The 22713-nt window shown below is 35.1% G+C and overlaps 1 protein-coding gene across 3 annotated transcripts in view; it reads right to left on the bottom strand.

Moving 5' to 3' along the window:
• LOC138699959 (uncharacterized) overlaps positions 1-22713 on the bottom strand; it is a 599613-nt gene that overhangs the window by 205085 nt on the left and 371815 nt on the right. For all 3 annotated transcript variants that reach the window (XR_011332138.1, XR_011332139.1, XM_069826195.1), the window contains exon 3: positions 19918-20038. Coding sequence is in view for 1 of the 3 variants with exons in the window: in XM_069826195.1 (XP_069682296.1) it covers positions 19918-20038 (121 nt within the window). In the remaining 2 variants the exon portion in view is untranslated. The remainder of the gene's footprint in view (positions 1-19917; positions 20039-22713) is intronic.

Raw genomic sequence — 22713 nt, 5'->3', positions numbered from 1 at the left:
GAAATTTTATACTTTTAGGAGGCTGAGTGAACCTCGGGGCCGTTCTGAAAGTTTGGCAACGAGAAAAAATCCTGTCACCACCTGGGATCGAACCCCGGACCTTCCAGTCCGTAGCCAGCTGCTCTACCAACTGAGCTACCCGGCCGCCCCATATGGTACTGAACCAAATTTAATATAATGTGAATAAAGTGTCCCAAAATTACATCTCACATATGTTATATATCGTATTACCAGCGTATACATTCACTCCTGCCACCTCTCTTGTAACGAAAAAGAAGAAGAGTACAAACGCAAGCGAGCACGACTGTTTTCACGGCGGTCGAAGTATACAACGCGGACTGCTTTAAATAGTTTAAAAAAGATTTCGGATACTTTATATAGATCTAGTTAAAAGATAGGAGTAGGCCTATATCGGTACGTCATGGGGACGTTTGAGGGGTATGGAGTTAGAGCTTCAACTTTCTTGACTTCGGCACTAGAGCAAGGTGGTCGGCTAATCGCTCCGACCGCCTTTTACCCCCGAAAAAGATCCGGTACTCAATTTGATATGAGGCTGAGTGAATCTTGGGGTCGTTCTGGAAGTTTGGCAATGACAAAATCTCGTCATCACCCGGGATTGAACCCAAGATCTCCCAGTCCGTAGCCAGTTGCTCTACTAACACCCACCAGCTCGCCCATTTTATGGAATGAAGGAAGATCGTTTATGACAATACTAAAATCAACAGCCTGTTCTGCACTTTAGTAGTAAGCTTATTCTAGCCGTTCGCATTAAAATAAACACGTAGTCTGTCGACTGACGTCATAAATTGCGGTGTTGCCTCGTCAGAACTTCTGACCTTCTAGTAAAAATTAAGTTTGCATTGCTCTGGACCATTTGCCATTTAACATCAAGTGTATTGTTATGGATCACTATCTGGTTATAGATCTTCTACATAGACCTCTCCCTCCCCTATGCAAATGTTTTCTGAATTGTTTCCTGGCCTCCATCAATCATCAGTTGACTCTTGTATTCTACGCTCATCTGTTCACCACCAAGGAGGTATAAAATTAATGCATATAGTGGGGGTGGGTATATTACAGGTTTCCATGCGAGTCATGTCGTTCTTCAATTAAGCTTCTATATGAGTCGCTATGAGTGCGAGATAAGTAATGGTCTTTTTTTTCCTTTGTTTGCTTTATGTGTAGGAAATCTAAGTGTCAGCGAAAAATTAATACAATACAGTAAAATACAAATTGACGAGTTCAATTCTTGCTTAGAAGGCTATATGAAACTAGACTTTATCAAAAGAATACACTTGAAGAGTTCAAAATAAATTTCATACCTTAGAAATTAATAGAATTTAGGGAGAAAAATAACAAATCATTTACCAGAATAAATTAGAATAGATATAATAACAGGTTATTGAAAAGAACGCTGTTACATTGTAAAAAGTTTACGAAACTTTTATAGACTCACAAAATAAAAGACTTGTGAAAGTAAAACAGAAGTGCTACAATACGAAGGGGTGAAAAATATAAGAATCGCAATTCAATTGTATTGTAATTTACATCTGTTGTAAAGTTATGGTTTTAACCCATGGGTGTCCAAACGCCTATAGAACCAGGAGATACTGGATGTCAAACATGTTCTGCTAAGGTCAATAACTTTCCATACAAAATAGGAAAAACGACCTTAAAGAATGATCTGCGGGTTGCTTACGCCAGGGGTTACCTCGTACGAGTTACAATAAAATTGAACATTATTTTTCAACCAGTCGTATTACTCTTCCCGTAGCCATATGCGCTAGAATAGCCTCTTGAGTTGGTAATTAGAAGAGTCTGTGATTCCAAACATGGACTAAGTGAGTAATGTCCTAATACATTAATTCATAGTTTTCTGTCCAAGGGCAGGTCTTTCACTGCAAACACGGTATTCTCCAATCTTTCCTAGGTTCTGCCTTCCTCTTAGTCCCCGCATGTGATCCATAAAAGTTATCTTAATATCATCTATATCTGATATCTCCTTCTGCCCCGAACTTTTTCTCCCATTCACCATTTCTTCCTGTCCATCCTTCAGTAGGCAGTTCCTTCTCACTCAGTGGCTCAACCAAACTCTTTTTCTCTTCCTGATCAGTTTCAGCATCATTCTTTCTTCATCCACTCTTTCCAACATACCCTCATTTCTTATTCTGTCCGTCCATTTCATACGCTCCATTCTTCTTCATATCCATATTTCAAATGCTCTAGACGCCTCTCTTCATTTTGTCGTAATTTACATGTTTACAATGCCACACTCCACACAAAGCGCTTCACCAGTATCTTCCTAAGATCTTTTTCCACAGCTCCGCAGAAAATGCTTCTCTCCAGTGTTTCTCAAACGTATTAGCACTGCGGACCCTCTTTTCATAGATCAGTTTTTTTTTTTTTGCGGACTCCTTCAGAGTCGTCTAATGGTGAGTTAGATTTTGGGGTTAATATTAAGTGATCTTTGTTATATTTTTTAAATTTACATTAATATTAACGATATATGTGAATTAAACAAAGCATAAATCATACAATATTGTCTTGAAAAAATTAGGCTAAATGGCCTTCATTATAGACAAACGTTACAGCAGAGTTTAAATTAAATATATTAAAGCGAAACAATACTTTACTTTCAATACATTATTTTTATAATAACATAGCTTTACTCATTTTAACAGGGTCTACATATGACGCTCAATGTAGACCAATATTTATTCAAGAAAAAATTTTAACTCATAAATTTATATATATATATATATATATATATATATATATATATATATATATATATATATTCCAATTCTAATGAAAATTAAGAAAAACCTTAATACTTACTTACTTACTTACAAATGGCTTTTAAGGAACCCGAAAGTTCATTGCCGCCCTCACATAAGCCCGCTATCGGTCCCTATGCTGTGCAAGGTTAATCCAGTCTCTATCACCACACCCCACCTCCCTCAAATCCATCTTAATATTATCCTCCCATCTACGTCGCGGCCTCCCTAAAAGTCTTTTTCCCTCCGGCCTCCTAACTAACACTCTATATGCATTTCTGGATTCGCCCATACGTGCTACATGCCCTGCCCATCTCAAACATCTGGATTTTAAGTTCCTAATTATGTCAGGTGAAACCTTAATACTTATCACCCTAAAATAGAAGTTCACCACTATAATATAAGGTACAATTATTGTCTTTCAGAACCTAGAGTTAGATTAAGTAAGTTCAAAAAATGGTTCAATTCTATTGTTAAAACATAGTTCAATAAATTACCACAAAAGACACATGATGCAAGTTATATCAAATTTAAATCTGTTTTGTATAATTGGTTAATCAACCATCCATTCTAAAGTATTAGTGAACTTCTTGACTCCACTGTAAATGTATTCTAAATTTCTAAGCTGAATTGTTCTGTATTATTACGATTATTATTAGTATCGTTTACTGTTATAATTTTTACCAGTATTGTTATTTGATTTGTATTTTTGTATTCATCTGTTCTTACATTTAATGTCAAATATTATTTTATATCTCTTGTAATTTAGTATATTTTATGTTTATTGCAACAAACTGTTTCTCATGACATTAATAAACGATTTATTGATTGATTTATATTCTTATACTGAAAAAGAAATCAAGTACATTTTTTTTACAAGTTTGTCTACTTCAGTGAGAATGATGGAATTTTTTTGTGGTTGAAATGTTCATGTACGAGTATTTAGTATCAATGTTAGTTATTTTTAAGTCTGCCGTCACGTTTACTCGACTTCTTTTAACAGTTTTGGTACAGAGAAGAACAGAAAATGTCTGCTCACACAAGTAAGTCTCCATTTTCAAGACTCGTTCTGAGAGGTTTTTTATGTCACGCATGAACTTTCAGCCAAAAATCAGAAAGCTAATATTCATGTAAACGTTTTTCCAAACAGTGCCACCCGATAACTCAACAAGATGAACTTCTCCTTTTCGGTGAGATTGTGACTCTCAAAGCTGATAAAGGAAATGTGAATTCACATACTACTAGAATTAGGAACCAGAAAACAATATCTGATTTCATCTTCATCCGTAATTTGACGAAGTTTAATCCAACTATTATAGACAAAACTTATAAAATGTTTGCGGTTCTTGTATTTAAACTTACAGTTTACACTGTTTAATGAAAGGTCTCGGATTTTTAAGCTCTTTTAGCGTAGGCTGAAATATAAGTTGTTTAATGCATCTAGTTTTAGGCAAAATAATCGCTCGAGAGTTTTTCGTGTTGCATACATTCAGGGATTTTTACATAAAATTGTTGCAACCTATCCAATTCGAGTCTAAGAATCTACGTATATTAATAACACAAGAAGGCTGTCAACAAGAGAACTAATTTATAAGTTGTGCAAGCAATAGCCAATGGGCTTATGACAGTAATACCACATAAAAAAATTGTTTTGAAGGAAGAAAAAAATCTCCATCCAGAATATTTTCGGACCCGGAATGAACTACGGAGACCCTTGAATGACCGCGGATCTCACATTGAGAACCACTTCCTTAATGTATATTCTTAAAAGAGCACTTTGGAAAGTTTCACCCGCATTAGGACTGCAAGTATCGGTTGATCAGTGCTTAGTTCATAACTCTCCACCACATAATGTTATTAAATTACTGTAATTTTACGCAAATGGTATATGCAAACTACATACTGTGCAGCACGATGTGTGCAAGACAACTTTTTTTACACGTGCGCACATTAAACACGACAAATAGGTCATGATGTTGACAGGATGGCAATACGACAATCCGATACAATGTAAGCTATACACTGTTGGAGATTATAGTCACGTTTTACTCCGCGAATTATATGAATTCTACGTATGCTGCAAATATATTCTGGATATCTCACATTTTTATTTAAAATATCACGTTATAATATTATAATATGGCCTACTTTTTAGTCAACATTTTTAATTTTACTATAAAGAAGACATGCAAGTTAATTTTGAGTATGTGTGTGTTTTGTTTCAATGAATAGCTAGTCCTGTGAATTGAGATTAATCTCTATTAATGATGAGATAACGTAGCCCACAATTAATACATTGTTGTTGATTGTTGTTTCAATACATTTATTTAATACGATGATTCTAGTGTTTGAATGTTGGTATGTTTATCAGGGCGACGATTTTAGCTTTTTCTTACAGGTACACTGACGTTCAAAGATATCTGACCTACGATTTTATGATCGTGTAAAAGAACTTTCCAACCACGGGATAAGTCAGAACCAAATATATAAAAAATTTACAACCTTTTAATGAGTTCCGCTAGTTTTCAATACGTAACCATTATTGGAGAGCCACCGGCGTGGGTCAGTCGGTTAAGGCGCTTGCCTGCCGGTCTGAAGTTGCGCTCGAGCGCGGGTTCGATCCCCGCTTCGGCTGATTACCTGGTTGGTTTTTTCCGAAGTTTTCCCCAACCGTAAGGTGAATGCCATGTAATCTATGGCGAATTCTCGGCCTCATCTCGCCAAATATCATCTCGCTATCACCAATCTCATCGACGCTAAATAACCTAGTAGTTGATACAGCGTCGTTAAATAACCCACTAAAAATTATTGGGGAGATTAAGAAAGTATCGAGGAAAATGATTTTGTATATTAGGCCTAAGCATAAATTATTCTCATAATTGACAATATCAGCGGTTTGCAGCTAAATCCCGTGTTTTTTACAATCAACAGAATGGGATGAAATATTAAACTATTATAATGCTGGTATATTTATGTACGATTGGCAACACTGTTTATTATCTCCGCCATCTATTCATAGAATAGCCTAACTAAAGAAGTGACACTTATACCAACAAATTATTGATAATCACTAACGATTAGTAAAGTCAGATATTTTTGAACGTCAGTGTACATTGTATAAAATTGTGTTGTGAAGGTGGTGATGACGTCATGGAATACTAGTTTCTAGGTAACCTTTTCTGGCATCATCGCCCGAATTATGCCAATTGTGTACGACTTATAGCGTTATAACAAGCGTGTTTCAATGCAAAATGCTAGGAATGCATAAGATTCATTTTCGTTTAATTGTTTGCTTTCTAATTAAATACAGAAAACTGCTAGTATAACGCACGATTGTAACATATGTAACCAATCATGTATCGTCACAGCTACAAATTAATGTAAATGTAATTAAATCAAATGAAGCATACGCGCTCAAAACATGGAAAGGCAAAAAAAATATATATATAATTCTTGAAATAAAAAGTACGGAGTATAATTTACAAACAAATGAAGTATAAATTATGCCAGAACCATAACTTTAACATATAAAATACAAAAACAAAAGTAATGGCATTTCAAGGCAAAAATACCGTAAGATCTAAGATTGAAATGGATAATAAAGCAGAAGAACAAGTAACAAATTTTAAGTACCTGGGATGTGATGTAAGTTACAAAAATGATAATGATATAAAAATAAAATTACAATCATTCCAGACAGTATGTGGCACAATTAATAGAACTTCGAATAATAAAAGCAGAAACGAAACAAAAATGAAATTCTACAATGTAATGGCAGTCCCTACTCTTTTATATGGAAGTGAAAGTTGGGTTACAACAAAACCTGAAGTTAGTAAAATACAAGCGGCAGAGATGAGATTCTTGCGGAAAGTAAAAGGATGCACGAGATTAGGTAGAATTAGAAATGAAGATATTAGGCAGGAACTAGGAGTATACCCACTTATTGATAAAATAGACGATTACAGACAAGATTGGAAATTACATGTAGAGAGGATGGACGACTACATACTTCCTAAGAAAGCAATAACTATAAACCAAAAGGACGAAGAGATCAGGGACGACCGATGAAAAGATGGAGCGACCTTTGAAGCCGGAACGGGCAATTGCCCATACCATAAAGTGAAGAAGAAGAAGATGAAGTATAAATCGGATTTCCCTACTCAATTTTCTTCCGTGATTATAATATTGTTCAATTACTAAAAATAACTAGTTCGTAAATAGAGAAAAATCTTTACGAAGTACTGATATTGCATAACTAAAGTTCAAACAGCGTAGCTACCAAATATATAGGCTACATCAACTATCCGTATTTAGGGTGGAAGCTGTTTCAATTTTGAACTGTACAGTATTAGGGTACGAGTTGCTGGAATTAACCCATTACCATTGTATGGATATGCACTGTTTCTATTTTCGACACCTGTTTTATTACAAATATTTGCTAATTATTTTGTATGCATTACTACGTCAATCGTGGGAACGATTTATTTTGTTACTTTCTAACCAAATAGAATTTTAAATTATATTCTCCTGGATTTTCGTGGGTTCTCATCTATGTTCGATTTATTTCATCTGTTGTTTAATTTTCGTGTTAGCCAGGTATTTACATACACGAATATACTCGTATTTCTATGTTTTTAAATGCAGTCCGCACTGTGTGAAGTAGTGCAGCATGTTTTACACATTAAATGGGGATCTTTATATTTTCATACATTACTACTACTTACAACCATAGGTTACCAAATTATTACGAATAAAGATAAATCTGCAGTGCTTGGGAAAAGTGACATAACTCAGTTTCCACAAACCTTTTTTGATAATTTATTGACAACTTACACTGGTTTATGTCGATTTGATTTTTTTCTGTATGAATTATTGTAATGGGAGGAATACCTATGTATTTTTTTTCCAAGCGAACAGATGTTCCGTAAGTTGTCAATAAATTATCAAAAAAGGTTTGTGGAAACTGACTGATGTCACTTTTCCCGAGCACTACGGAAATAATATACTTAAAATAAAAATAACTCAAATACTGCATTTAGTAAGAATTTGTTATATTCAGTAAGAAGTCAAAATGAAAGTTTTATAGGTTGACGTGATAATAAAATAAAGTAAACTGAGAATTAAATGAATTATAATAAATTACCGTCATATCACAAGATATTTATTTAAAATATATGTCAAATACATTATATTATCCTAACTTAAATCACGCATTCTAAATATATCTCATTTTTAATTTAAATTTACACATGTTATAATTTCTTAATAATTTGTATATATACATTTATTTATTTATTTATTTATTTATTTATTTATTTATTTATTTATTTATTTATTTATTTATTTATTTATTTATTTATTTATTTATTGACTTATTTATTATTGACTTATTTATTATTGACTTATTTATTATTGACTTATTTATTATTGACTTATTTATTATTGACTCATTTATTATTGACTTATTTATTATTGACTTATTTATTTATTGACTTATTTATTTATTTATCTTTTTACCTATTTATCTATTTATTTATTTAAATTTCAAAATCATGTTTCGCATCTGCTGCTTTACTACAGAGTACAAATTATGATCACGTCTATATAATTCGATAATAAAATTTCATCCAGAATTGGCTACTTTAGCAATGAAATTTTCAGATCCAGAATTAAAAAATTTATATGACAGATTTCCCTGTTTTATATGTAGGGCTGCCATGTATTGTAAAACGAGTTTATTTCTATCCTACGCATATTTTTTCTATCTTATCTTTGTTACTAGATCAACACAACCTGTACTAATTATACTACTAATAATAAGTTAATATTAATCTATCACCAATCTCAACATCGTCTCTTTTTTCACTCAGTTATTACTAGTATTATTATTACTAACTTTATTATTATCATCTTTATGTGACCTTTTTTCTTAAGTATTTTTGTCTACAAAGTATGTATATTTATGTATAACCTTATGGGGGAATGTTGTACTTTTGACAATTAAATTTTTTGTAACATTCCAAGTACCAAATCTCAAAACCTTATTCCTTTGCTGTGGTCGTGTCAGAGAATCAGTCCCATTCCGAGGCTTATTTGAAGGTTTCGTAACAAGCTGTTTTTTATGGTGATGGGTATAAATGATACTCGGGAGGAAATTAAACGGAGAATACATATGGGAAATGCCTGTTATTATTAGGTTGAGAAGCTTTTATCATCCAGTCTGCTGTCAAAAAATCTGAAAGCTAGAATTTATAAAACAGTTATATTACCTGTTTTTTTTATGGTTGTGAAACTTTGACTTTCACTTTCAGACAGGAACATAGGTTAAGGGTGTTTGAGAATAAGGTGCTTAGGAAAATATTTGGGGCCAAGAGGGATGAAGTTACAGGAGAATGGAGAAAGTTACAAAACACAGAACTGCATGCATTGTATTCTTCACCTGACATAATTAGGAACATTAAATCCAGACGTTTGAGATGGGCAGGACGAATCCAGAAATGCATATAGAGTGTTAGTTGGGAGGGCGGAGGGAAAAAGACCTTTGGGGAGGCCGAGACGTAGATGGAAGGAAAATATTAAAATGGATTTGAGGGAGGTGGGATATGATGACAGAGACTGGATTGGTCTTGCTCAGGATAGGGACCTATGGCGGGCTTATGTGAGGGCGGCAATGAACCTCCGGGTTCCTTAAAAGCTAGTAAGTAAGTAACTATATTTATGTATGTTTCTATCTACTCTTCTTAAGAAAGTGATCTTAGTGCAAGAATTTTAAATTTTATTTTAGGAACAGTAGAGATTTCTATTTTTGTGAATTACCGATATGTATAATCTGTATAATCAGAATCTTAAATTTTAATACAGAAAAAACAGGTATGTCTTGTGAACGAAGTAAAATTGTATGTCATTTTCAAGTCTATCAAACCGGAACTGTCCCCGAACACGAGCTTCATACATTTTTAGTCCATAATTAAAACCGTATTTTTTCAGCAGTTCTGATGCATTTTGCCTCTTCTTGTGGTTTTATTTCAGTTCATTTAATTTGATTTCATTTTATTTTATTTTCTTGTGGAAGAAAGTTAACAATGCATATTTATAAATTTGTTCGAATTTCATTTCGTTTTCGACATCGCAAAGACTTTACTTTGTCCCAAATGTCCCACTTGTCCTAGCTTCAATCTAGTACGTACAAAACCTTCAAAGTCTACCATACCGAGACAGACAGCATAGTGGATAGAAGACGGAAAAAAGTAAATAAGCCCTCCGCCTAATAGTTCCCTATCAGTTAACCTGTATCGTCCTGACTGGGACCTGAACTTCGAAGCCTAGTAATTAGTGTGTGACAAGGTCACTTTTAGACCAAACATATTAAACGGAACACGCTCAGTCTCTACGAAATATTCAAACCCACGTCTGCTTGATTTGTAGTGGAAGACGTGCCACTTCAACATCAGTGGTGGAATTACTCAGAATGTATTCCGAATGTTGATAGCCATACTGTGAGGTGAGAACAGGAAGGGAAATTACGTAATCATGGCACTGTCACGAAGTACAAGCCAATACATTCATGACAAGTAAATTCCTAGGTCTGCCCTGTTTACGAGGGTAACATTCATGTAGCTCTACTGACGTAAACATTCCTATGCATGATAGCGTCGTGACGTCATCAGAACAACGGCCCGTTCACGCAGATAAGCGTCCTGCCTTTGATGTCCGGCTAATCCCATACCGATCAACAAACGTCTTTCAACTAATCGCAACAGTTGCTTGTATGATGAGGGGTGTAGTCCCCCGGGGCATTCCGACTATGATTCCATCCTGCGGGACCTCTATTGAGCCCACACAATGTGTGCCAACCAGATGGGGTCGTCTCTGGAGGCGTCAGTACACATGTTCAAATCCACCGCTCACATGTGCGGAGGCGTCAATTCGGAATCGGGGACCAACAGGTCCCTGAAGGAGGCGACATCAAACTCAGATTACGGGTCGCTAATTAACACATAACACCGCTCTATTTGCTGTGTCTCCCGAATCAGGGTCGTTGAGGATCCCTCTTGATATAATACATGTGAAATACACAGGACGAGTCGAATTGAGCGCGAAAATTTATATTAGCATTTGTTCAACAAATGTAAAAAATATTCCACCAAGAACGCTGAATTTAATAATATGAATGAATGCAACAAAACAGAACATAGTGACGCCAACCCAACAAGACAGTGGCACAATGTCCTAACAATATCTGTTGCTGGGTTGATGGCACTGCACGATTAAATCTGGTGTTCGTATATGTTACTTTCTTCTCTGTAGTTCAAGGGACAGCATTTTTAGCTGAAAATTCAAGGAGGGGCTCACGACAGGAAGAAACTTGAATGTGAGATCAAACTGCGCATAGACGGACTTCTCATGCAGTACCAGAATGATCCTTAGATGGATTTATTTTCGCGTGCACATTCCAGATCAAATCAAGAAGTTCCCTTCGTGCTCCGGTTACACATCTTGCATATACGAAGGTTAGATTTTCTTAGTTTAGGTTTCATTAACCAAGTTCGCGCATGCGCAGTTTCATCTCGCAGCAAGTTCTTCCTGTCGTGAGCCGCACATCAAATTCAGTGAGCTTCTTGGATTCACTAAAGTGACGTGAAATTCATCAGTCAGTCATCTTCTTTGATTAGTGTCTCTATTACTTTGTTCTCATATATAATTACTATATTTGCTATTTATTTCATTTATTTTATTACACCTTAAGAATTAATCTAGTTTTACATCTAATTTGTACAATATTTCACAGAATGTTGATGAGTAGGGCTAAGAATTGTTTGTCATTTCACTACGCTTCATGCGCCTCTGAACCTCAGGTACCAGTACGTAATTGCGTTGGGGTGGGAAATTTCAGTGTGTTTCGTTCAGCAGTGAACTTTAGTTGATCGGTTACATTACGACCGAATACTGCTATTCGTAACAGGCAACATTCAACGTCCTGTAAAGAAGAATAATAGCAAGATGCCGAAGACGAAATTTGTGACTTAATTTGAAATGAGTAAATTTGTAATAATGATACAGATCTTGAGATAAATAATGTTTGTGTAAAATATTTCAAATGTGCCCCCATTGTTTCTGCAGAAGTGGAACGAAGTTTCTCTAGATATAAGACTGTGTTTTCTACTAACAGGCAATCATTCTCCTTTGAAAATTTGAAAATGTGGTTTGTTATTCACTGCAAAAATATACGAAATGAAAAACTATGTAAAACAAAAGCGTAATACACCATCATATTGACATAATGAAATAATAAGGCTGATACTTGTCAACATTATATTAGGTATATTTTCTACAGGCAGAAAATAACATGTAGTCAATGATATTGTGACGAAACTGAATAGTTGGAACACGAAATAGGAAAACATGTAGCAAACAAGATGAAAAAAATACAGGATAAATATTATGTAAAATTTGTGACAATTTCAATTGAGGAAATTTATAACAATGATAAAGATTTTGAGATAGATAATGCTTGTGTAAAATTTTTTATTTTATTTTATTGGGTTATTTTACGACGCTGTATCAACATCTCGGTTATTTAGCGTTTGAATGATATGAAGGTGATAATACCGGTGAAATGAGTCCGGGGTCCAGCACCGATAGTTACCCAGCATTTGCTCATATTGGGTTGAGGGAAAACCCCGGAAAAAAGCTCAACCAGGTAACTTGCCCCGACCGGGATTCGAACCCGGGCCACCTGATTTTGCGCCAGACGCGCTGACCGTTACTCCATAGGTGTGGACGCTTGTGTAAAATATTTCAAATATGTCCTCATTGTTTCTGCAGAAGTGGAACGAAGTTTTTCTAGATATAAGGCTGTGTTTTCTAGCAACAGGAGATCATTCTCCTTTGAAAATTTTAAAAAGTGGTTTATTATTCACTGCAACAATATATGACATAAAAAATTATGTAAAACAAAAACGTAATACATCATTATATTAACTTAGTGAAACAATAAACCTGATACTTGTCAATGTTATATTAGATGTATTTTCTACGGACAGAAATAAAATGTATTTAAAATAGTGCAATTTTTCTTTAACAAAGAAAATGATGTCTTTAACTTTTTCCTTAGCAGATAGTTGTGTTTCCAAGTCAAAGGAGTGTCTTTCAACCACCCAAATTCCGAGGACTAACTTACCGTGATGATAAGCATGAGTTCAAACCAACGAAAGACACTGCGTTAACTCACCCCAACTCTGAGAAGTACTCGAAGTTAGAGGAGCACGAAGCGCACTGGTAGTATAACGGCATATATATGTCTCAGGCCTATGGATGAGCTTCAGCCCGCCATAGATAGCATTTTTCATGTTATATTTTATATTGTTTTTTTTTTCTATTGTTGAAAGAAAATTTCAAGTATATAACTAAATTACTTTATGCTAGGTGGATCCCTAAACTATCAAATGCTGATCAAAAGCGGGGGAGGATAAAATTTTGTCCATATCTTATCCAGTGATTTTGGAGAAATGAAAGAAAGGTATTTGGGGGAAATGGGCAAAACATGAGTTCACCACTTCTACCCTGAAACAAAAAATCAAAAGAGTGGAAGCATCTCTTTTTTTCTATTTCAGAAAAAAAATTTTCGAGCGCAAAAATCAGTTGGGAAACTTCTGGCTTCATGTTCCTAAAATGCAGAATGAATTGTCATGATTGTTTTCCTGGAAAATGTTGTCATTCTTAATACTAAAAATTATTATAACCTTATAATACGATTAAGAGAAGAATGAAATTCAAAGAGCGAGGAAAACGAGCGAAGGACTCGTTCTTTAACAAAGCGTTTTCAACTAAAGTAATAATGTAATTCTGCGGATTTCAACATTTTTTTACAGTAATTCCAAGATTTTGCTGCATCCAATTATTTTTCTGAAGTCCGCCGAGTTACCTCTGCGGTAGTGCATCTGCCTCCAGACTAGTCAGCCCGAGTTCAATTCCCGGCTTGGTCAGAGATTTTCATGTAAAATTTCTACCTCGGGACTAGGAAAGGTGGCGGTGCTCAACTTGTGACAACTGGATTATGAACCAGTATGCCTGGGTTAATTCCTAAATCTCTCCGCAGTGCATATGAAGAGAAGTCATATGTCACTGTTGATAGTGTTTCGTCCGTCAGACGTGGACGATAAGCCTGGCTGCCTCCTTGACATCAGTAGACTACGTACCAGCACCGGGTTTCCCTTTCTCCCTTCCTCATCTTCATCATCATTCTCACTCATTCCCTACACTACAATTACAAGAACGTTTACAAATACACTCACCCTAGTACCCGACATAACTCTCCACAAATACACATCATGCACAGCGTCGCTCGCCGAATTGGTGTGCAACTTCAAAATGGGTCTCAGTCCTGCCATCTATTCAAGATATGTGGAACCCGATTCAAGCAAGTGAAGTCGCTAGGTACTGGATACATTATTTTTTCAATTTCATACATCGAACATGACTTTTTTCTTGGGTTCGGAGGAGAGGTACGAAAGCTAGAGCTGCGGTCTCTAAAAGCGTACTATGCATTACCGCTACTACAAATTCAAATGATTTTTTAAGTAAATATCGTATCTCAGCTGTATGGTGTATCTGCCAATACAGCCTCCAGGTCTTAACCTTCTGGTGGGGCCTTACTAAAGTCTCTTTACACTTCCTGAAATGTAAGATCTCGTCAGACTGGCGATATTTATACACCAGTTACAATATTACTTCACGCCGCACCATTTTTAGTGAATACTATTCAAATGGAGACTGATGTTAGAATGATGGAGGGAAGCAGGAGAACCTCGAAAAAAAACCCTCAGGAACCTTGGCTTTGTCCAACACAATTACTACTACTTCATCGGCAAGATTCGAATCCAGGTTCGCAGTGATAGTAAGAAATGTGCTCTACCGATTGAGTTAGTCACGAGTCAAATAGAACTTGAAAAGAAGAAAATTTGAAAGCGATACTGATGTATTAAGTAAGCCCTAGAGACCAAGAAATATAGAATATACGTTGAAAACTTACAGATGAAATATTATATTTCGTGTTTTATCGTGGATTAATTGTAAGAATAATTACTCTGGCAAGAAATTTTTATAATTGATTAAAATAATTGTATGCTGAAACGGCAGGAATGTTGTAATGTTACATAGGTTAGTGCTGTATTTGTGTAGAATATTTACATTTAAGAGCAGTTTTGTCATATTCACTAGAAACTTGGATTTCTCATATATGTTTTTTTTTTTTGCGTTTAAATGAACCTTCAATTCATGGTTTTCCTCTCGGAGCTACTTTTCTCTTTCAAGTTTCAAATTTTCTTTAATTTTTAAACAATGTTTGCAAGCTTTAACAAATTTCTCCTAATCTACCCTCACATTACAATATTTGCATATTGTCCACCGTTGTGGAATAACTGTTAGCATATCTAACCGTGAAACGAGCGGGTCTGGGTTGGAATCCTGGTTGTGACAAGTTACTTGGTTGAAGTTTTTCCGAGTTTTCCTTTAACACATTACGAGCAAACACTAGGTAACTTTCGACGCTGGATCTTGTACTCATTTCGATAGCATTATCACCTTCTTATCACTGAGACACTTGATAACCATAATACCGTTGATAAAGCGTCGTAAAATTAGGAATTTAAGAACTATTTGCATATTAATATATTCGCCTCGCAATATCCTTCGGTCTGGCATGCAATGTAGCCTAATTGTAGTGGTGCGACCCATTTTAAGAACTGAAACTTGGAAATGATTTCTCCCAAACTATACTCCGTTTCTGGAATCTGTAGATTATAGGAGTCGAAACAAGCCCTTTGTGCAAGTGGTGAGTGGAGAAGCCCAGTCCAACGACCGCTCTGGGGGAAAGCATTGCTTGAAGACGAGAGCCTGAAATGCCACCCTATCTACCACCTTCTTCCACGCTCATTTTACCCCTTAGCGGCCGTAAACCGATGCAGCCCGAATACATTTCCGCACTGATAGACTCCGCCCATTCGCTTGTCATCGGCTCCACACAAATGCGTCGACTTAATTTACATATTTCAGAAATGGAGTGAAGAAAACCACAAATCGTCTGAAATCCTCTCATCTAAGTACCTGATTAAGTGCTATTGAACTCTAATAATGTTTAGTAGAGAAGCTGGACTCTTAAATTCTTTTGTTAACCTTAAATTCACAAATAAATTTAATAGAACAATAGAAAAAATTGGTAGGATATTAAATAACTAAAATTACACAATAATATAATATTGTACAACATATAAAATACGGACATTGCGATAGTTGTTTTCTTTACAGTCCAACACGGTTAAATAAACTAGTATGAGAGATGAAGTTTTGCCAATTTAAGAGTAAAACAATACAATGCAGGTTTTAAATTATTCAAATTTCCATATGGTAAGAAAAAATGGACGTTTTCCTGAATTAAAAGAAATAATACGTAATTATCTGGATAATTTCACATTCTTATGAAAAAATTACTTCGTTGAAAAATACCTTTTTGACGAAAATTAGTGGTAAAGATACTGGTATATTCACAAATATAACATAGGCCTACATATTCACCAACTAACCGCTTTCTTATTTTACTCACGATTTAGCACACTGACCGTTAATGCGAAAATATAATAGCATCTAATACACAATAGCGATCGTTTGAGTGAGTGAAAGGCTTTCTGGGAATAAGGAAGAAAATTTATAATTTTAAGTGGCTAAACTACTAAGGAGCTAGAAAGAAATGGGTTGTCGAATGTCCCTTTAAATTCACTTTTTTCATTCTCACGTCGATATTTTCCCGAAAAACATAGGAGCTGTAAGTGACGAACAAGGTGAATGTTATCACCAGGACAATTCTGATATGGAAAAACGTTATAAGAGACACTTTAATGCAGCCATGTTGCAAGATTAGTGCTGATACGTCAGTGTAAAATATAAGGAAAAATCGTCCACAGCGAAACAATTCTGAGATCAAGTTTTCTGGTATAGTAATGTGTGGTTTTCATATTAAATAGTATGTATAAATATTACAAATATTGAGTTGTTTTTCCATTGAAGTTTAATAGTAAAATGGCTTTTGTGCTGAATTAAAATATACTATTTTGGTGACAAAAGTTTAATTCTATAAATTATCATAAATAAGAAAGTCAAACACTGTATGTGATAGGGCATTATAACAGCGTATGTGTTAAATTTGTAATGAAGACGTACTAGCGAACTAGATTTTCTCTATATGTATACTTGAATATTCGACATCCGTTTGAGCTACGACGGCTGTTCAGAGTTGGAATCATGATAATGCAAGAGTGGTAAAAATAGGAAGATACAAATACTCAAGCATATACATATCAAGAAAATGTAGATCGAAAGCACATCTCCATTATAAATTAATACACTTTCCAGGAACTGAATTCTATATATGTTAACGAAGAAGAAAAAAAGAGACATGTATTTCCCATCAGTTGATGGAATGAAATATACAGAATTAATAGATTTAGCGCAGCAATGCACTGCAAAATAAGGTGAAGTAAGGTAATGAACTGTTCATTGATCCGTCTTCATCACAAATGCTATTCAGACATGATTTTGCAATAGTGGATAAATGATAAATTAAAAAGGTCACATCACAAAATCGTTCTACGCTGTACTTACGTAAAATAGCTTACTGGGAATAGAATGTCCGTCCATTTAGCAATAAAGAATTAGTACAGCGATAAAAGAATTCACATAATTAGCGTGAGCTGTGTAGGCTACATTGGACATCTTTGTCACACATCTAATTTGATTAATTCTGTTTAAAAACTTTCACTTAATCCCTACTATTTGTTGGTGACTGTCTTCATACTATATATGTTCCTTATCAATAGGTATTGGGTTTAGGTGAATTTGGTATACCCATTATGTACCATAATATCCCATAGTTTCTATCTAATTATTGTACTCCCTCAAATGCTTTTATGTAGTCGACAAATAACAAATGGTATTTACTGTATGCTAAATTCTCTTCTTTTCTGTCATACAAAGAACCGTAATACCCAAGATATTCAGTTATCGCTTTCATCTAATAAGGCAATTAAGGAAAGACACTTTGGTGTCCTAGTCTTTCAGAAAACAATGAGACAATTCATCATATAGCCATTCACTAATGGATCAAATCCATCAAATCTTGGCCCAGACTCAACTAAGTCAGTTAAGAGTTCAATTCCGAGGAGACCCCCTGAGAGTTCTGGTGGACAAAGAGATTGTGTAGCTGATTTCCTCTGAGTAGGCCTATATAAATTTTCCTGCCACTCTCGATATAATGTTCCAGCATTAACGCCGTACCATAATCTAGTCCCATCTGAATCTCGCAGTTGCAGAGAAGCGTTCAATAATAAATGGCCACTACCAACATCAACTAGTTTCTATTTCATGAGTCGTGCGAGCTATCGATTAAATAGACCCTCAGAAATCGATGTAACTACTTTCCCACTCATAATTCTGATGCACTATGAGAAAAGCCTAAAATACAGTAGATACGTGATATACAGTTCCCGTGCGTTCATTTCAAAGGGAACACTTTGGTCGATGATGAATTTGGAAGTGTCCACCATTGGCAAGTAGAATATAAATCAAATATTATTTATTAATAATTTAAGACCTTCATGATGTTCCACGTGGTGCGAGATATTTTGTTTTGCAAAAGGCAGCAAATGGTGAGACTTTTAACATTTACAAGCTACATAGCCGCTCCAATATAAAGAAGGAAAAGAAAAAGGGAACCTATCCTATCAGTAGTAACCTTCAGTAAGAGGATGAACTCTTCATTCTTTCCTTCCCCTAATGATGGAGTTCGTAGGTAGCTCCGAATTTTCGGATGTTTATGTGACTATGGTTTGGCGTAAAAAAAATTGCAGCAATAGTGTTTAATTTTTTTTAGTCGGTTATTTTACGACGCTTTATCAACATCTTAGGTTATTTAGCGTCTGAATGAGATGAAGGTGATAATTCCGGTGAAATGAGTCCGGGATCCAGCACCGAAAGTTACCCAGCATTTTCTCATATTGGGTTGAGGGAAAACCCAGGAAAAAACCTCAACCAGGTAAGTTTCTCCAACCCGGCCATGGTTTCGCGGCCAGACGCGCTAACCGTTACTCCACAGGTGTGGACGTTTAATTCTTGCAGTAGTAAAACCATTGGTATATCAAAGGGCAATTCATTCATTTATCCATTCATTCATTCATAGTTTTCTGCCCAAGGGACATTTCTTTTACTGCAAATCCAGCATTCTCCAATCTTTCCTATTTTCTGCCTTCCTTTATGTCTTCGTACATAATCCATAGGCCTATATCTTAATGTTATCTATAATCCGATATTCTCTTTTGCCTCGAATTCTTCTCCCGTTCACCATTCCTTGCAGTGCATCCTTCAATAGACAGTTCTTCTCAGTCAGAGACCCAACCAATTCTTTTTTTTTCTTTCTGTTCAGTTTCAGCATCATTATTTTTTCAACCACTTTTTCAAACACAGTTTCATTTCTTATTGTCTATATTGGCACATTTTTCATTACAATTTAAAAACCAGATTGGTGTCATATTGATGTTTTGAATGGTTTCGACTATCAATTACATTGCTGTTTAGAGACTAGGCCTTGTGGAATGAGGAAGCAAATATAAAGTAATTATGAGAAGGATCTGCCTTTTTTAAACTTAAATGTGGGGAGTATAAAGACAGAAATTAAAATGATTAAATATAAGAAATGTAATTCTCGAAATGATTCTGAGAATTTGTCATAGTATTACCTGATATTTTCCTTATAGTTGTGGAATACGTTGGAGAAAACCCAACCAGATATTGAGCCCAAGCAACATTTCGGACAATGCCCGACAGCAGTCTCGGATATCGAGACCAGCTCGCTATCATCTGAGCTACGAGGTGTCTTATTCATCGCTGGTAAAAAATGTGTTATGTTAATGGATTTCTGTCGCATGTGTGGAATAAATGAGCTAAGAGACCGTTTCAAAATTTCAGATTCTATTCAAATATGTTCAATGCAATGCATTGTTCCAAGCAAATAACGAGACAAAAGGCATTTTCGTGTATCCGATAAACTATTTAAGTAATTTCTCCATTCAAATATTCCAAATTACTGACTCACCTGTCGGGATCCTTGTACAGCGCCATCTTTGGCTCCGGGTAGACGCCGCGCGCCCGGCACGTGAGGTTCACAGCGTCGGACCACGGCTTCGAGGGAATGAATTCCAGAGACTTCTCGGGAGCTGCAACGAAAGAAATAATATCAATTAATACTCTGAGACTAAAAATCGTTTGACTTGTGTAGAGATGTTTTCAAAATTTTGAAATGAAATACTTTAGGACCTCCTCTTTTGATAATATGATGCAACAAAAGATGGTCTCTTATTTCTTTAGAAGCAAAATCCCAACTCTGTACAAGAGATTTGACTCAAAAACACTAAACAAAGAAATCTACAGTACAGGTCTTACATTTCACAGCACTGTCGCAATCTTCCGCAATGCATTAACGGCGTCCAGCAGTAGGTTGATCCGACAGTGTTTTTTCGTTGGCAAAACTGCGCCGCTCGGATGTCAATGTAGTTAATTACTTTAATTACTTATTATTATCCCATGTAATTTTATTTCCAGATGATACAAGTGTGACTACCTCAAGTAAACAATACCATCACTTTATAAACACTTCTAATACAGTGCTGAATCTAATGAATGAATGGTTTCGTGCAAAATAGTTAGCATTTAATGTTTATAAAACCAGTGTAGTCAAATTTAGTACATATAATAGTGTTCAGTTTTCCTACAATATTAGATTAAATGGAACTCATGTCAAATAATCTATGAGCACACAATTTCTTGGTTTAGAATTGGTTAATCACTTCAATTAGAAAATACACACATAGAATATAGGGTAAAGTTTGATAATATTGTGATACGAGTAATATTGTGATAGTTACTTTTGAGAATTTATTACAATTTTACTGAGCGAGAGAAGAAGCGATTTTGTGCAGAAACTTGTCCACGAACATTCCTCTCTCTCTCTCTTTCTCTCTCTCTCTCTTTCTCTCTCTCTCTCTCTCTCTCTCTCAGTAAAATTGTAATAAATTCTCAAAAAGAACTATCACAATATTACTCATATCACAATATTACAAATCTTTACCCTATTACTCCTAAATTGAGTTTTGTCATGTATAAGATTCTTATCTTCTAATGGCGATATAAACAAACTTAAAATCTCATACTTTACATATTTTCATTCTTTAATGAAATATGGATTAATATTATCTGGCAACTCATCTGAAGTTAAACAGATAGACTTTGTTTTACAAAAGAAAACTCCCAGGATAATTGACGGTGTGCATAAAAGGACATCATATAAAAATATTTTTTCTAAATTTAGAAATCTTGAATTTGCTTCGTGAGTAGATTCTTTCCCTAATAATGTTTTATGTTAAAAACCAAAATATATTTATATAGAGCAATTCCACGTGTAACTGACTAACATTTACAGTACACTTTGACAGCAAAATGTCTGCCTAAATTGTATAATGGGTTTAAATTAGACTGTGTCACCGCAGGATTTTATAGAGGGAAATGTACACTTAAGATACATATAAAAATAAACGTCTTTAACAGGAAAAGTATACTATTTATTTACGTCCAAAGTGTGTGTAACAGACTGACATAAATGTCAACTCTCTCTTCGGGTGAACATGGTTCTCCACAGATTTCTCTGAATTGTCATTGCTGATACAATTTTGCAAAATATAGTTCGGAAAGGAAATTGTAATCTTCAGTTTAAGTTGAAAAAGACCTCCAAACCACGATTAATAATGGAGTTATGGCCGAAAAAGTGATGTGTAACAGACTGACCTCATTCTGTAACTGACTGACATCTCTGAATTATAAAATGAAGTTGTACTTACAGAACCGTAAATAGTACAAAATAATATAAAACTTGATAAGTAATAAATTAACATAACGATCAATTTAAATGAATAATATGTTTTCCAGAATATAAAAATTAGTTTGCTTAACCATGCATCTTAAATGACACAAATTAAATGCACATACAAGTATTACATAGGCCTACTTAATAACATATATAGTTCTTTCTCTGTGATTAAATACTGTATATACAAGCCATATGCATTGGTGTTTAATTTTAGGACTATAAGAGTGTCACAGCAACCTTGACAGCGCTTATCACTCTATATGGCATCAACTCCCCAGCGTAAGACAGTATATTACGTTATTCAAGCGCGTTCCTAATCATCTGGCACTGACCTCCTTATCGATTACGATAAGGTGACGCAGATCACAGTTTATATTTTCCATGCCTATGGCTGTTATATATTATGTTCATAATAATAGATCAGAATGTTGAGTTCTACTTTTAGATTGAAACCATTGGAATTAAACACGTAGAAGTAGTCCACGGCACTCGTTGACTCACTTATTTAGTCTAACAAGTATGTACTGCAGGAACACTGTCAATATGTCACTTGTTATCTGAACAAACTTTAGTTTCTTTTCACACATGGAATCTGTGGACCTTTCGCACTGATTGTTCACAAGACAGTTGTACATATTCTACAACATAGGGATCTAACACTTTCACGTAATGAACTCCATGAGATGCCGGAATAGGTGCAAGATGTTCAAATAGTTTTTCGAGATACTTTTTTCCTTCTTCTATCTCAATCTGTGCTACCTCCTTAACAATAATTTGGATGTTTTTATTGCTCACAATGTTACAAAATTCTGTAGCGCTTTGTATCTTCTTCTCCGATTTCGCAAGCATCCATGCCATTCTTTTTACTTGGCCTCCAATCACATCCACGGCCCCTTTGCCATGATGTGATTGAAAGAAGTTCCATTCTACGTTAAATCCAAATATGCGAGCAAGCAATGTCACATTGCT

Source organism: Periplaneta americana, chromosome 5, assembly GCF_040183065.1.
Source record: "Periplaneta americana isolate PAMFEO1 chromosome 5, P.americana_PAMFEO1_priV1, whole genome shotgun sequence".
NCBI classification, from domain to species: Eukaryota; Metazoa; Arthropoda; class Insecta; order Blattodea; family Blattidae; genus Periplaneta; species Periplaneta americana.
Note: the sequence above shows the minus strand (reverse complement) of the source record. Positions and strands in the feature narration are given on the sequence as shown.